Source organism: Mustelus asterias, chromosome 17 (genome assembly GCF_964213995.1).
Source record: "Mustelus asterias chromosome 17, sMusAst1.hap1.1, whole genome shotgun sequence".
NCBI classification, from domain to species: Eukaryota; Metazoa; Chordata; class Chondrichthyes; order Carcharhiniformes; family Triakidae; genus Mustelus; species Mustelus asterias.
This window is the reverse complement of record NC_135817.1, coordinates 47324844-47340639: the sequence shown is the minus strand read 5'-3', so window position 1 is coordinate 47340639 and position 15796 is coordinate 47324844. Positions and strand designations below refer to the sequence as shown.

The following is a 15796-nucleotide window of genomic DNA, read 5'->3' as shown; positions in this document are numbered from 1 at the left end:
TGCTTTGTGAATTTATTAAGCCCGCAGAATACTTTAAAATGAAAGAGTCAGCCATTCACTTTGTGTAACAATGCTGCAAGTTGTTTTTTTTTACAATTCTCAGCTACATTTTTTAACCCATTATTAAAGTTTAAAAATGCAGATTTGGACAACAACAATGTGGTATGCAGGACTGCACCATCCAACAGAAAGGTTACTTGACAACAGTTTGTAGTGATATAGACTTGGGGATATGCCAAAAAGTTGATGGGGCTAGGCGGAGTGGTTTGACCAATGAGAAAGGGAAAGATTAGTAAAGTAATGGAGACAGCTGGATGGACAGTGCAAACGGTAGGTGACAAAGAAGTCCATGAAGTTCTCATAGCTATTGATGGCGGTGAGAGCAAGAGGCAAGAGGAGTTCAAGGAGGTAATTCATATTGGAGAAAAGAAGATGGAGGTTATCTTTGCTCTCCAGAATAATCTTGGGAGTAGTGAGCAGTTTTGGCAGAACACGGAGACCTGATAGCAATTAATGTAGCCCAGCCAGAACTTGAAATGGATAGCTAAAGCAGTTATGCACCAGATATATTGAAGTCTGCAAGGGAATGAAGATAGCAACAGAAACACTTCAGACTTTATTGGAAACTAGGTCAAAAAGGTGGAGGAAAAGAGTAGTCAAGAAAATCAACAAATATAGGAGACTTGTGATGAATGAAGGGCCGAAGCTTAGGAAATGGTAAGTGAAATCAAAGTGCACTTGAGTGACTTGCCGCAGACATAGAAGTGGGGTTTGAAAGAAGGTAAAAGAGATGCGAGTAGGTGAAAAATAAAAGGAAGTCTCAGCAGTATAGCAGCGGCTCACCACCAACTTCTCCAGGGCAATTACGGATGGGCAATAAAAGCTGACCCAGCCAGCAATGCCCACATCCCATGAACAAATAAAAAAATTACTCTCAGTTACTGGCAGTAGAGAAAAGGCGGTTTCTGTAAATATAGGTAGGAGAGGAGATAGCAGGGAATTAGATTTAAAAGAAAGGCAATTGGAGGACCTTAAATAGTGATTAAAATTACTGAGAATGAGGAGTTGCTGAGTGCAGAGACAGAGGAAAATAAAGAGGGAGGCTTAATCAGGAGAAATGAGGACAAGCAGGTCACTTGGTCCTTCGAATATGCTTCAATAAGATTGTGGTTGACCTGATTGTGACCTTAACTTCACTTTCTTGCCTGCCCCCATAAACCTTAACTCCTTGGTGAGGGTGACACAGAGGACAATCAGAATTTTAAAAGGAAAGGTGTGAGAGGTGAGGTACTTGTAGGAATAGAAGATACCAAAAGGAGGAGGGAGAGATACCAAGATGTGACTTAGTGATAAGGCCCGCAGCACTAGCACAGTATTTGGGCAGGGAAGATGATGTAAAGTCAGGGGGAGGTTCAATAAGGGACAAGGTGCTGCCATTATGAAGCAACTTTCAATTCATATAGCAATTTATTAAATATCAGAAAATGCTGGAAATACTTAGCAGGTCTGGCAGCCTCTGTGAAGCAAGAAACAGTGTTAAAATTTGACGTTGATGACTGACCTTTCATTAGAATTTTACATTGACTTGAAAGATTAACTCTTTCTCTCCAGAGATGCTACCAGGCCTGCTGAGCATTTCCTGTTTTTATTTCAGATTTTCAGCTTCTGCAGTATTCTGCTTTTGCAATTAATTATTATTAAAACATTCTCTACCTCCACCACTGGCAAACAGTGGTAGCAGTGTGTACAATCTGCAAGATGCATTGCAGGAACTCACCAAGTTTCCTTAGGCAGCACCTTCCAAACCCACGAGCGCTACCATTTAGGACAAGAGCAGCAGATACATGAGAATGCCACTACCTGGAAATTGCCCTCCAAGCCAGTCACCATCCTAACTTGGAAATATATCGCTGTTCCTTCACTGACACCAGGTCAAAATCCTGGAACTCCCTCCCTAACAGCACTGTGGGTGTACCAACACCATAAGGACTGCAGTGGTTCAAGAAGGCAGCCTATCACCACTTTCTCGAAGGCAAATTAGGGATGAGCAATAAGTGCTGGCCTTGCCAGTGATGTCTACATCCCTTGAATGATTAAAACATCTTCTTCCAGCAAGTATTAACTATATTGGGAAGATTTAAAGATTCAATACGGGAAGAACACATTTTAAACAATAAAGTGCATCTGGCTGAGGTCATAACCAAGACCTTGTTCACATATGGCCTTGTGATCACATTGTGTCATGGCTGTTAATGCTGCAGTCATTCATCAGTTCTTCAATGTTGAAAGGAAAGGACTTATTTGTATGCTGTGACAGCAACTTCATTTGTTAAAATGCCAAGGACTCACGAATATATTTTAATCATTGCGTGCCATACCTCTCCTAAGAAATGCAATCCACTTTGATCATTCACATTTTTACTCTGGAGAATTGAATTCTGAACTTCTAGTTTATACACAGCAGTGATTTTTATACTTCGTTTACTGTTTTTTGGCTCAGTAAATAATGTAACTCATTCCAAAGCTTTAAAATTCGTTAGTTCATTGAGATGGTTCAGTAAAGTGTTAAGTGTGCTGGTCTAAAAACTGTAAAAATGGAGGTTGAATCTCAGCATGGGGTGTTAGCTGCTAATCTCAAGCCGAAAATTAGGCACAAAACCGAGCAGAGAACCACAAAACAAGGAGAAAAATATAGTCGGGCCTTCCAACTCAGCTTCCATTTCTGCATTCAACTGACTACACCGAAAATAATTCCCTCCCTATTGCACTGACTGTATGAATGGTTTGTGAGCATACTTGGGGGAAAATAGGGCAAGGAACACTAATAAATGAGAGAAATCAGTGAGGTCCGAGTAATGTTACTGAAGAACCAAACTTCAGCAGCATGTCCATGGATTCAATCCACTCAGACTTGCTTTTAAATAAAAATTACTTCACAGGAGTAAATTTTACAAATATGCATAGTGTTCTCCCCGTGTCTGTGTGGGTTTCCTCCGGGTACTCCAGTTTCCTCCCAGAGTCCAAAAATGTGCAGGCTAGGTTGATTGGCCATTCTAAATTGCCCCTTAGCATCCCAAGATATATAGGCTCAGGGAATTAGCAGGGTAAATATGTGGGGTTACGGGATAGGGCTTGGATAAGATGCTCTGTCAGAGAGTCGGTGCGGACTCAATGGGCCGAATGGCTTCCTTATGAACATCTAGCTGAACAGGAATTTAATAGCCTGATTTCCATTACACGTGCAAGAAAAATAACCAGCACACAACATCCATCTGGGATATCTGAAGAGTTATTGGCCAAACTATAATAAGTGTAGAGAAAAGTTATAGTTTTGTAGTATTTTAATCAACAATCCCAAAGCAAGTTCAAAGACAGAATAATACCGAGTGCAATACTCACACTGCAAAACGATCTGTTCTGATTTCTTTCACCAAGTTGAAATACAGATTGACTGTTATGCAACAAACCCATGCCAGGGAACACCAATCTGCATGTGAACAGGAAATGAGTTAAATATTAAAGGCAAAATGCACAAAAACATACAGATCCAAAATTGTTTTCCAACTTCAGCATTCTACAGGGTGGAGCCTCTTTCACACCAATCTCATGTCTGAAATTCAAGTGCCTATTTAAATTTTACTCATTCATGGGACATGGGTGTTGCTGGCTGGCCAGCATTTATTGCCCCGTCCCTAGTTGCCCTTGGAGGGCAGTTGAGAATCAACCACATTGTTGTTGTTCTGGAGTCACATGTAGGCCAGACCGAGTAAGGACGGCAGATTTCCTTCCCTAAAAGACATTAGTGAACCAGATGGGGTTTTTCCCACAATCGACAATGGTTTAATGGACATCAGTATTAATTGGAAACTCGTGCACAGCACTTATTTGAATTTTGAATACATATGCCTGACTGGTTCATCTCCCCAGTAGGAACATAAAGGTTCGAAAATTATCTGTGTAGATTGTTCTGACAGAATTATTTCCATGACTTCACTATCAACTGAATGTTGCAAGTGTATTGCCTTTCTCTCTTCACCTCAGAACAATATTTTTCTAAGCTAAACAAAGTTCCTGCTAGACCTTGCGTGGGTTTCCTCCGGGTGCTCCGGTTTCCTCCCACAGCCCAAATATGTGCAGGTTAGGTTGATTGGCCATGCTAAAATTGCCCCTTAGTGTCCTGAGATGTGTAGGTTAGAGGGATTAGCGGGTAAAATATGTAGGGATATGAGGGTAGGGCCTGGGTGGGATTGTGGTCGGTGCAGACTCGATAGGCCGAATGGCCTCTTCCTGCACTGTAGGGTTTCTATGATTCTATAATTATATGAAAGTTTATTTTTAATGACTTTAAAGTCGTTTTGGAAAAATATTGGATATCTCTGATGCAGTACCTTTGCATCCCTGCTTCAAACCAGTACATTACAGGACCAGCCACTTGCCTCCCAGTCTATATGAAAGTCTTCCTCTTCAGCATAACTACATTTTGTAATTACTGAGCTGCCTTTCCCTAGCCAGCCTTTGAATCCTTCTCGGACCCAAGCATATTCGTCCAACTTGTAGACATATACCCAACTTTTTGACATCTCTATACTCTCAAAATCCAAAATGTGTTAAATGAGTAAAGTTTTAAAACACTCCAATTGATTTCTTCATATCCGTTGAGGTTAGGTTGAAATAACTTTGTATGTAATTGCATAAACTGCATACACATTCCTATATCCATGTTCAGAGTCTTACTCACAATGGCTTCTCTTCCATAATGTTATTTCATGGATCTATCCTTGGACCACAGCAGCTACTGCTCGTCCACACGCTGCCTCTCAGAAATATTATCTGAAAACACATGACGCTGAAGACGCTCAGTTCTGCCTCACCACTATCTCCCTCGAATCCTCCACTGTTACTAAATTATCAGCTTGCTTATCTGACTTCCAGTCTTGGATCAGCAGAAATTTCCTCCAATTAAATATTAGGAAGACTAAAGCCATTGCTTTTGCTTCCCCTTCCAAATTCAATTCCCTAGATACCTTGGGCGACACGGTGGCACAAGTGGCACAGTGGTTAGCACTGCTGCCTCACAGCGTCAGGAACCCAGGTTCAATTCCTGGCTTGGGTCACTGTCTTTGCAGAGTTTGCACGTTCTCCCCGTGTCTGCGTGGGTTTCCTTCGGGTGCTCCGGTTTCGTCCCACAGTCCAAAAGACGTGCTGGTTAGGTGCATTGACCTGAATAGGCGCCAGAGTGTGGTGACTAGGGAATTTCACAGTAACTTAATTGCAGTGTTAATGTAAGCCTTACTTGTGACTAATAAATAAACTTTTTTATTCCATCTCTCTCTCTGTGGCAATTATCTGAGACGAAACCAAACTGTTTGCAACCTTGGTGTTACACTGGACTTCAGAATGAGCTTCTGTCACGTTTGCATCATCAAAATCGCTTATTTTCATCTCCATAACATTGTCTAACTTTGCCCCTGCCTCATCTCATCTGCTACTGAAACCTTCATTCATGTTTTTGTTATCTCTCAACTTGACTATTCAAATGCATTCCTGTTTGGTCATCCACATCCTCTGTAAACTTAAGGCCATTTCAAATTTATATCAAATCATGTTCTCTATCATCCCTGTGCGAATTGACCTGCACTGGCTCCCAGTCAAACAATGTCTTGATCTTAAAATTCTCAACTGCTTTCAAATCTCTCACTTCTCCCTATTCCTGTAATCTCCTCTAGCCACATAATCTTCCGAGATATTGGAATTTATTTAATTCTGGTCTCTTGAACATCTCCAGTCTCAATTGCTCCACCGCTGATGGCCATGCCTTCCATTGCCTAGGCCCCAAGCTCTGGAATATCTCTCAGCCTCTCCGCCTCACTTTCCTCCTTTAAGACACTCCTTAAAACCTCTCTGACCAAGGTTTTGGTCATCCAGGATGGCCTGTTTTTTTCTTTAATACTTCTGCTGTGCAGCACTTTGGGATACTTTACTAGGTTCAAGGAGCTGTACAGATATAAGGTTTAACTGTTGCTTTGGTGCAACAGGGTCAAGTCATAATCAGGTTGTCCATTTATTTCCTCACCAGACCAGGAGAACGATACTTCTCTGACAAGTAGAAGCAGAGGGAAAACAAACAACTGGCAGAGCATCAGGGAGTGCCATCCTGCTGTTTACCAACACATTTTCTCAACATGGCCATAACAATGATGGCGAAATACATATTTTATGGGAGTAACAGGCACATTTAAGACTTTATATTGGTTAGAAAGTTTAATGGCTCTTTTTCTTGTTAAGATTGTTATTTGTTCCCAGAACAGTATACGTTATGAAGCCAATAATGATAATACAGAAAGATATCAAGAGCAGTGTTCTTTGGGTACTCTGTGTGCCTGCAAAGTGCTAACATACAAGGTCAGCTCATTTAATACATTTTCACTATTCCCAGCACACAGCCGCCAACGTCACACGATTGGCATAAGCAGCTCTCAAAGGCTTCCGTTCACCTTTAAAGTCATCCTGTGCCTAAGGAAGAAAAGAGATGACTGCAACAAACACAAGTAGTACATCATGCAATAAAACAGCTTTGTAGATATTGAGAAGCCTTGCAAAGGAGGATATTTATTTTCTAAAGTAAGGGTCGCCATCCAGTGAAAAGCATCCTGTATAGGGATCACAAAGAGTCAGTGGTGCCTCATCTGTGCTCAGAAACTGGAAACAGGAAGAAATCTACCGGTCTCAGGAAAGAAAACAAGTCCTGTTCAGATTTTACAGTTTATAGAGGTCTACAAAATAATGAGGGGCACAGATCAGCTAGATAGTCAATATCTTTTCCCAAAGGTAGGGGAGTATAAAATTAGAGGGCATAGGTTTAAGGTGAGAGGGGAGAGATACAAAAGTGTCCAGAGGGGCAATTTGTTTTACACAGAGGGGTGGTGAGTGTCTGGAACAAGCTGCCAGAGGTAGTAGTAGAGGCGGGTACAATTTTTTCTTTTCAAAAGCATTTAGACAGTTCCGGTTATATCACAGCTTGGTATGGCTCCTGCTCTCGCCAAGACCGCAGGAAACTACATAGGGTCGTGAATGAAGCCCACTCTATCACTCAAACCCACCTTCCATCCATTGACACTGTCTACACTTCCCACTGCCTTGGAAAAGCAGCCAACATAATCAAGGATCCCATGCACCCCGGACATTCGCTCTTCCACCTTCTTCCATCGGGAAAACGATACAATAGTCTGAGATCACGTACCAACCGACTCAAAAACATTTCTTCTCTGCTGCCGTCAGACTTTTTAATGGACCTATCTCATATTAAGTTGATATTTCTCTATATCCTAGCTATGACTGTATCACTACATTCTGCATTCTCTCCTTTCCTTCTCAATGAACAGCATGCTTTGTCTGTATAGCGTGCAAGAAACAATACTTTTCACTGTATACTAATACATGTGACAATAATAAATCAAATCAAATCAAATACCAACCCATTTGCAAACTGAAACAACATCTTGTTCCTTGTCAAAACCCTTCATAATTTTTAATACATTTACTTGGTCTCTCCTTACCCTCACAGGTCACCACTGCCCTATTTGTGACAGCTTGGTAGCACATTCAATTCTAGAAAGGTGGAGCCCCACAGATACAAACAACGGACTAGCTGAAAATAGAGTGAGGTGAATTTGAGTGGGTGATCACTGGGTGTCTCGATGGTCAAGTGGATGCAATTAATAATGTCCTGAAACAGGGGGAATCCAGTAAAACCCAATCCCCTTTAGTGCCTGCAAGGTCTCATCTGTCTGGAACTGAAGGTGTTACCTAGCTCTCGCAAATAGGATTTCAGTAATCTGCAAGGTGCAGTGGCATGCAGTCATTTGCAAGATGCCACCAAGGTCCACAACCAATCCTTCCAAAGAGCCAGAAGTGAAGACCTTCAAGGTGCAATGACTGAACAGCTACAGTCAGGTCAGAGCAGCAAGTGCTGCAAGGTGCGAGGGCGTATCTCCAGAAAAGCACAGATCTCCACACTGGACATGACAAAAAAACACTGTGGCCTAAATTTTCTGGTCCTGCCTGCTGCGGGAATCATCACGGGTGGGACAGAAGAGTTGATGGACCATTTAAATCTCAGGTGGGAATTTCCAGTCTTGGGGCGGGTGCTACCTGAAAATCTCACTCTCAAGTTTATAAAATGTTATTTAAACACTGCTGCAATTTTATACAATCTATCTTTACATTACTCTTCCTCAACTAATTTTTGTATGACTCCAAGTTGTCACTATTTTGTTGTAATATTTTGCTTGATTTTCAGGTCATTTTGAACTCCTTATTCTGCCTCTATCATTTAGATTTTCCTAGATTTCTCTTCGCATATGAATGCACTCTTTTTCCACCATATCAAAACTGCTTTAAAATAGTTCTATTTTCTACTATTTCATATTCTTGTCCCAATTAACCCTCTCTAGAACTCTGCATTGTTTGAAGTTTGCTCTCTCAAAGCCTTGTACAATTAGTTTTTTTTAAAAATTACAGCGATAAATTACATCACTTTGTTGGGCAATCCTCAAACTCAACCCTTCCAAAAAGTGTTCTTTATATTTAAGTCATGCATAATGATGTATATGCATGCTCATCTAAGTATCCAAGCACACAGATTTTACTTCCAACAAGAGAGAGAAAGATGTAGTCCTACTACAAAATTTAAAAATGGGATAATTTCCCAAATTGGGTAACAAATCCCATGTTGTGCCTATTGCCAATGAGAGATGAGCCAATACAACTTGTGGTATTTCCTCATTTAATGTACTAACTTTAAATAGCGTAAGCTGTCACTGTAATTGGGAAACTGTTCGCATCGAGGCTCCATTCAGTAACAGACACATGAATGGCAAACATTTCTTCTCTGTTATTGCCTCCTAATGTAGCAGCTTCAGTTTATTCAAATTGAAGTACTCTGAAGATGAAAAATAAAGTGCTGAATACACTGAAAATTCTATATAAACTCAATTCACAAACTGCTAAAACCTAACTACAGTTAGTAATGAACACCGCTCAACAATCACCAGGCAAGACTGTTCTCTTCCTGTTGGGGAGCACTTCAGCGGTCACAGGCATTCGGCCTCTGATCTTCGGGTAAGCATTCTCCAAGGCGGCCTTCACAACACACGACAGCGCTGAGTCGCTGAGCAGAGACTGATAGCCAGGTTCCGCACACATGAGGACGGCCTCAACCGGGATCTTGGGTTCATGTCACACTATCTGTAACCCCCACGACTTGCCTGGACTTGCAAAGTCTCACTAGCTGTCCTGTCTGGAGACAATACACATCTCTTTAACCTGTGCTAATGCTCTCTCCACTCACATTGTCTGTACCTTTAAGACTTGATTAGCTGTAAAGACTTATTCATTACTTTGTAAATTGAGTTTGTGTCTTTGTGCCCTGTTTGTGAACAGAACTCCCACCCACCTGACGAAGGAACAGCCTGTTCCGAAAGCTAGAGGCTTGTGCTACCAAATAAACCTGTTGGACTTTAACCTGGTGTTGTTAGACTTCTTACTGTGTTTACCCCAGTCCAACGCCGGCATCTCCACATCAAAACCTAACTACAGCAGCTCAAAACTTTACAGCAAACACTGTGCAATACATATTTAATCCAGGAAAAGAAACCTCAATTTTTCTGGAAGTTGCAATTGGAACTGTCGCTTAACATCTTGGTCAGATTGCCCATTGAGTCCAGAAAAATTGAGTATTTATTAATGATAAAAATGCCAAGGGTTTCTCAACCCCTAAGTTTTATAATGTCCTAAAATGTTTATGTAGTCAACTGATGGTGCAGTACATTCCACATCCAAAAGTCAGAGGTACAGGCCAATAAAATATCATTTCATATCTCAGCTTAAGTAATTTCAGCCATAATATGGTAGCAAAGAGTGGTTGGCTATCAAACCCCCACTCACACAAAAGGAAGCAAATAGGTAGTAAAGCATTGGATTGAAATTGTCACTAAAATTAGTTTTATTAGATAAAATTATAATTCGCAAAAATTCAACACAAAAATATCAGAAATTTGTGAAGTTAAAACTACTACAAGCTTTAATTTCCAAGAGGAACAATAAACTATTAAAACAGTGTAATCCATAGATAATGACATCTTGTTACCAGTCATTATTAGTGGGGAGGCGATGGCCTATTGGTATTATCGCTAGACTGTTAATCCAGAAATTTAGCTAATGTTCCGGGGATCTGGATTCGAATCCCACCACGGCAGCTGGTGGAATTTGAATTCCATAAAAATATCTGGAATTAAGAATCTACTGATGACCGTGAAACCATTGTTGATTGTCGGAAAAACCCATCTGGTTCACTAACGTCCTTTAGGGAAGGAAATTTGCTGTCGTTACCTGGTCTGGCTTACATGTGACTCCAGACCCACAGCAATGTGGTTGACTCTGAACAAGGGCAACTAAGGATGAGCAAAAAAATGCTAGCCAGCCAGCGATGCTATTGTCCCACGAATGAATAAATTTTAAAAATATAGTTTTCCACATTAATTGTGTCCACACCCCAATATGTTTGAAACAGCCTATGTGATGCTCAAGTAGGTTGCTCCCATTTAAAGCACTCCGCCTCCGCTTCTGAGAAATTCCTTAATCAAAAAGAAGCTTGGTGCAAAATTTTTACAGGTCTGATTACTAGTCATGGGATGGCTCCTTACCAAGTTTGAGTTCTCTAAAAAAAAATCCAATTCCTTAAGATCTTTAATTTTGGTTTATTTGATTTATTATTGTCACATGTATTAATATACAGTGAAAAGTATTGTTTCTTACGCATCATACAGACAAAGCATACCATACATAGAGAAGGAAAGGAGAGAGTGGAGAATGTAGTGTTACAATCATAGCTAGGTTGTGGAGAAAGATCAACTTAACGCGAGATAGGCCCATTCAAAAGTCCGATGGCAGCAGGGAAGAAGCTGTTTTTGAGTCGGTTATTACGTGTCCTCAGACTTTTGTATCTTTTTCTCAACGGAAGAAGGTGGAAGGGAGTATGTCCAGGTTGCGTGGGGTCCTTAATTATGCTGGTTGCTTTGGGGACAGTGGGAAGTGTAGACAGTGTCAATGAGTGGGAGGCTGGTTTGAGTAATGGACTGGGGACTGGGCTTCATTCATGACCCTTTGTAGTTTATTGCGGTCTTAGACAGGCAGCAGCCATACCCAAGCTATGATACAGCCAGAAAGAATGCTTTATATGGTGCATCTGTAAACATTGGTGAGAAGAGTCGTAGCTGACATGCCAAATTTCCTTAGTCTTCTGAGAAAATAGAGGCATTGGTGGGCTTTCTTAATTATAGTGTCAGCATGGGGGGGACCAGGACAGGTTGTTGGTGATCTGGACACCTAAAAACTTAAAGCTCTCGACCATTTCTACTTTGTCCTCATTGATGTAGACAGGGCATGTCCTCCACTATGCTTCCTGAAGTCGATGTCTATCTCCTTCATTTTGTTGACATTGAGGGAAAGATTATTGACGTCACACTAGCTCACCAGATTCCCTATCTCTTTCCTGTACTCCATCTCGTCATTGTTTGAGATCCGACCCACTACAGTTGTGTTATCAGCAAATTTGAAAATCGAGTTGGAGGGAAATTTGGCCATACAGTCATAGATGTATAAGGAGTATAGTAAAGGGCTGAGGACACAGCCTTGTGGAGCACCAATTTGGAGGATGATCGTGGAGGTGTTGTTGTTGCCTATCCTTACTGATTGCAGTCTGTGGGTTAGGAAGTTCAGGATCCAATTGCCGAGGTAGGAGCCAAGCCCCAAGCCACAGAGTTTGGAGATGAGTTTCTTGGAATAATGGTGTTGAAGGCTGAGCTGTAGTCGATAAATAGGAGTCATGAATAGGTTTAATAGACAGCCAGAGAATAAAAGTTCAATTTCGTCGGGATACCCAGCCAGAGTGCACCACATTCAGGTCAACGTTGCCAATTTTCCAATTGAGCTGTGTTCACAACTTCATTCATTCACAAGGCTGCACTCTTTCTTCATTTTCCAAATGAGACTGAGTGCGTTGTTTATGCACCTGAGACATTGGTGCACCCTCAGCAAATCTGATCACAGCATTTATTAGACTCTGATATCTTTGAACTAATTATTTTATTTTAAATAGAACATGAAGTGTCACCAAATTCAAAGCTTAACTGAAATGGCTGTTCCTCAATTTACTCATCTTGTTTCTTTAGTATTCCTTATCCTAGCCTCACTCCTCACACCCAGTCAGGGATCCCCTTTTGTCTTACTCTGCCCTTTATCCCCATCCTCTCACCTCTTTTGTCCTCTCTGCTCTTCTCTTTTCTCTGCCTCAGCCTTCTAACTCAGTTTGACCAGAAGACAGAACTTGGTCATGACTCCTTTACTAGGAATTTCATTGGGGTTTCACCCAGTGGGCTACAATAACTTGGGAGGAAAATCAAGTAGAACTCCGTTCTTTCATTTCTGAAGCCATAGCAGCTGACCGTGAGAAATCCCAACAATATTCCTAGTGTTTATAAGCAAGACCACACAAAACTGATGTTTATTAAGATTCACGTATTTGTCTCACCTTCTACTGAAAAGTCATACTTTGGATCCAACTGTACCATTTAATACTTTTATCTACTCCTCTTAACCTTCTTCTAACTAGGATGTAGAGGTTAACTTTTTTCCTCATAGCTCATCCCTTTATATTCCTTTTCTTGTTACTGTTATCAATCTCCAGAACACCAGCAGGCATGATGAGTTCCCGGTTGTAGCTGACAAGCCTATCAGGACTCACTCAGGAATAAAGGTTATTTGGGCCAATAACTGCAGGGTACCCACATCCTGAGAACATGGTTACCAAAAACATCACCAAAGCAAATTATTTGGTCATTGTCACATTGCTGTTTATAGGAGCTTGCTCTGTGCAAATTGGCTGTCACTGTTACAATGATACAACAATGACTACACTTCAAAAGTACTTCAGTCGCTGCAAAATACCTTGGTCATCCTCAAGATGTGAAACACACCATTTAAATGTTGGTTTGTCTTTTTTAAACTCTACCCCAAAAAATTTCTAAAGGATTTGTGTGGGAATATTTGTTAAACATAAAATAACCTGTACCTGTATACAATTTTAGAAATATTATGAGCACAGACAATGAGATGAGGAAGAAAGGGAATGAGTTATAAACTGAAAGTATAAAACAAATAAAGAATTAAACAGTAGAACTATTAATTGACTAAGTTCTTTTCTGCACAGCATTGTGTTCAGTGAGATGAGATTCAATGAGTGAACGATATCTGAATGTTTCTACGTTTTCAATACCATTATCATGTTGCAATATTGAACATAAATGAGGAGGGACTTACAGCTGATTCCCAATTGCTTTTGAGCTTTTGATGTCTGTTTGACAGCCATGGAGAGGCTACAGTTCATTGACTAAATAATGCATTAATGGCTCTACAAAGTATCAGGAAACAAGACCAGTTGGTGCCATTTGCATTAAAAGAGTTAAATAGCCTTTGGGGTAAAGGGTTCAGCATATACACAGATGGCAAGATTTTCTTTAGCTCTCTGATCATCAGTACATTCTCTGCAAAGGAAAATTGATGAAGATTAAATTTGAAGTGAACAGTTCTGATCTCGGAATTAGTTGCTTTCTGGGAATAATTTTAAACTTGGTGGATCATCTGCCTTTTGCAGAACTTGCCTTAGCGCCAGACTAGGAAGGAAAGCTAATCTCAGATTTTTGTTTCTGATGGACAGTGTGGGTATGTGAAATGAAGCTAGAGGACAGTAATGGGCTGAGTCGCTCTAGATTCCTGAATAGCTTAATCACACTGCGCCTTGACTGACATGTGGGAAGTGGACATTTGGATGAAGTACCAGGGGCTTTGCAGCCCCTGAAATCAAGTAGAGTATAAATTGCTAACTTCAGAAAAGGAAGAAGAAAAGAACTGTGCTTGGTGAGAGTAAAGCATTGCCTTCTTTAAAAAAGTCAAGGGCATTCATGTTACAGTAGATAGTTTTCAACTTTATCCCATTCTTAAACAGCAGGATGAAATCCAGACCAGTTCTGCAAAGGGCAAATGATCTACACATCACTGCCAAGTTGCAAATTATCCCCAGAAAGCAACTAATTCCTAGAACAGAACTGTTCACAATTTAGTCAGATCATTGCAAAGCAGTAAAAACCGATGTTGACAGACTTTCTTGAGATCCATTAATAGCTTATTTAGTTAAGAGTTGGTGAGCTCCATTTATACATTCTAAGCATTTACAAAGATATTACACAGATAGCGGCACTGAGCAAGCTAAGAGCACATACTTCCTACATCTTGTAGTTGGAAATATATTTGGTCCTTGTAAGTTTGTAAAACAATGTTTTGTCTTTTCCCTTTTTTGTGCAAGATTATCAGAGAGTCTCAAGCTAAAAATAGTGTGTAAAACGCAGTTGTTAGAAAAACAAGCTGAAGAATGCCGTTTAGCAAATAATGCCCAGTGTTTGGCTGATACAAAAATGTTACCTTTCTAGAAACTCAAAGAACTCTTCGTACATAAAAAAAACATTTATTTGTAGCGACTGAACAATGCTCAAGTCCTGCAGATTTTACGGTCTCAAGATTCACAACAATTTGAATTTATACATCACCTCTAATCAAATTTAATGTAATAAAACACCCTGCTTCACCGGAGCTTTATCAAACACAATTTGACATCAAGCCAAGGAGATATTAGGGGACATGGTCAAAAGTATCGTTAAAAGAGGTAGGTTTTAAGGAGCATCTTAAAAGGAGAGAGAAGGCATCAGGCAGGAGGAAGTTCAAGAGGGTGGGTCCAGGCAGTTGAAGTTACAGCCTGCAACAATAGAGGAATTCAAACAGTGGATGCACAAAAGGTCAGAATTGGAAGGACACCAGTGTCTCGGAAGGTTGAAGGGCTGCATGAGGTTACAGAGGAAGGCAGGTGTGAGGCTGTGGAAAGATTTGAAACCAAGAATGAGTGTTTTAAAACTGAAGCACTGCCCAACCCAGGGGGGTGATAATGAGTGAAAAGGACTAGCTGAGAGAGTTAGGATACAGGAAACAGAGTTTGGAAGAGCTAAACTTTATGAATGATGGAATATACAAGGTCAGCCAAGTGTTAGTATTGTCATTCTAGAGGTAACAAGAGGTAGAATTAGGTGACCTTGGTGATGGTGTGGTCAGAGATCCATTTCAAGGCCAAATACAACATGTAGACTGTGAAAGTCTTGTTCAGTCCCAGACTATTGTCAGGGAGTCAGCGGACCAGGGCAATGGAATTTGTGTGGGGAGTTTAAAGCGATTTGTATTTTTCTGCTGAGTAATCAGGCATTAAACCAGATTTAGCTTTTGTTAATGTATTTACACAGTTGTTAAACATAAGCAAATCCTCAACTTGTTCAAAAACTTAACAGGGTTGCTCTTTTGGGCTCCCTGAGTGGAGAGTTCCTGTGCACTGCCAGGAGAATACCAGTGGTGGCAGGATGAGGCCTCAAATACAGTGTCGCTCTATATGGTCACCCTGACTTAAGGGCTTCAAATGACAGCTGGGCGAGAATGCCGCTCACATCCACATCCACAAATTCCAGGGTCCCCACCTGTCCAATTGGAAAGAGGATTTTTTTTTAACTGCTTATGCTAAAGGCGGGTGCTTAAAGAATTAGGGACATGTGCTACTGAAAACTGCATTCTATTCAAATATATTGCATGCAAACAGTCAATGTAGAGGAGAAAAGCTACTGGCATTTCTAACTTCTCTCAATGT

General features: G+C 40.7%; 1 protein-coding gene across 1 annotated transcript in view; it reads right to left on the bottom strand.

Annotated features, from left to right (window-relative positions):
- The window catches only part of LOC144506451 (cyclic AMP receptor-like protein A), a 192053-nt gene that overhangs the window by 130497 nt on the left and 45760 nt on the right, over positions 1 to 15796 (bottom strand). Inside the window, exon 6 of the mRNA XM_078232583.1 lies at positions 3400 to 3487. Within this exon, the coding sequence (XP_078088709.1) occupies positions 3400 to 3487 (88 nt within the window). The remainder of the gene's footprint in view (positions 1 to 3399; positions 3488 to 15796) is intronic.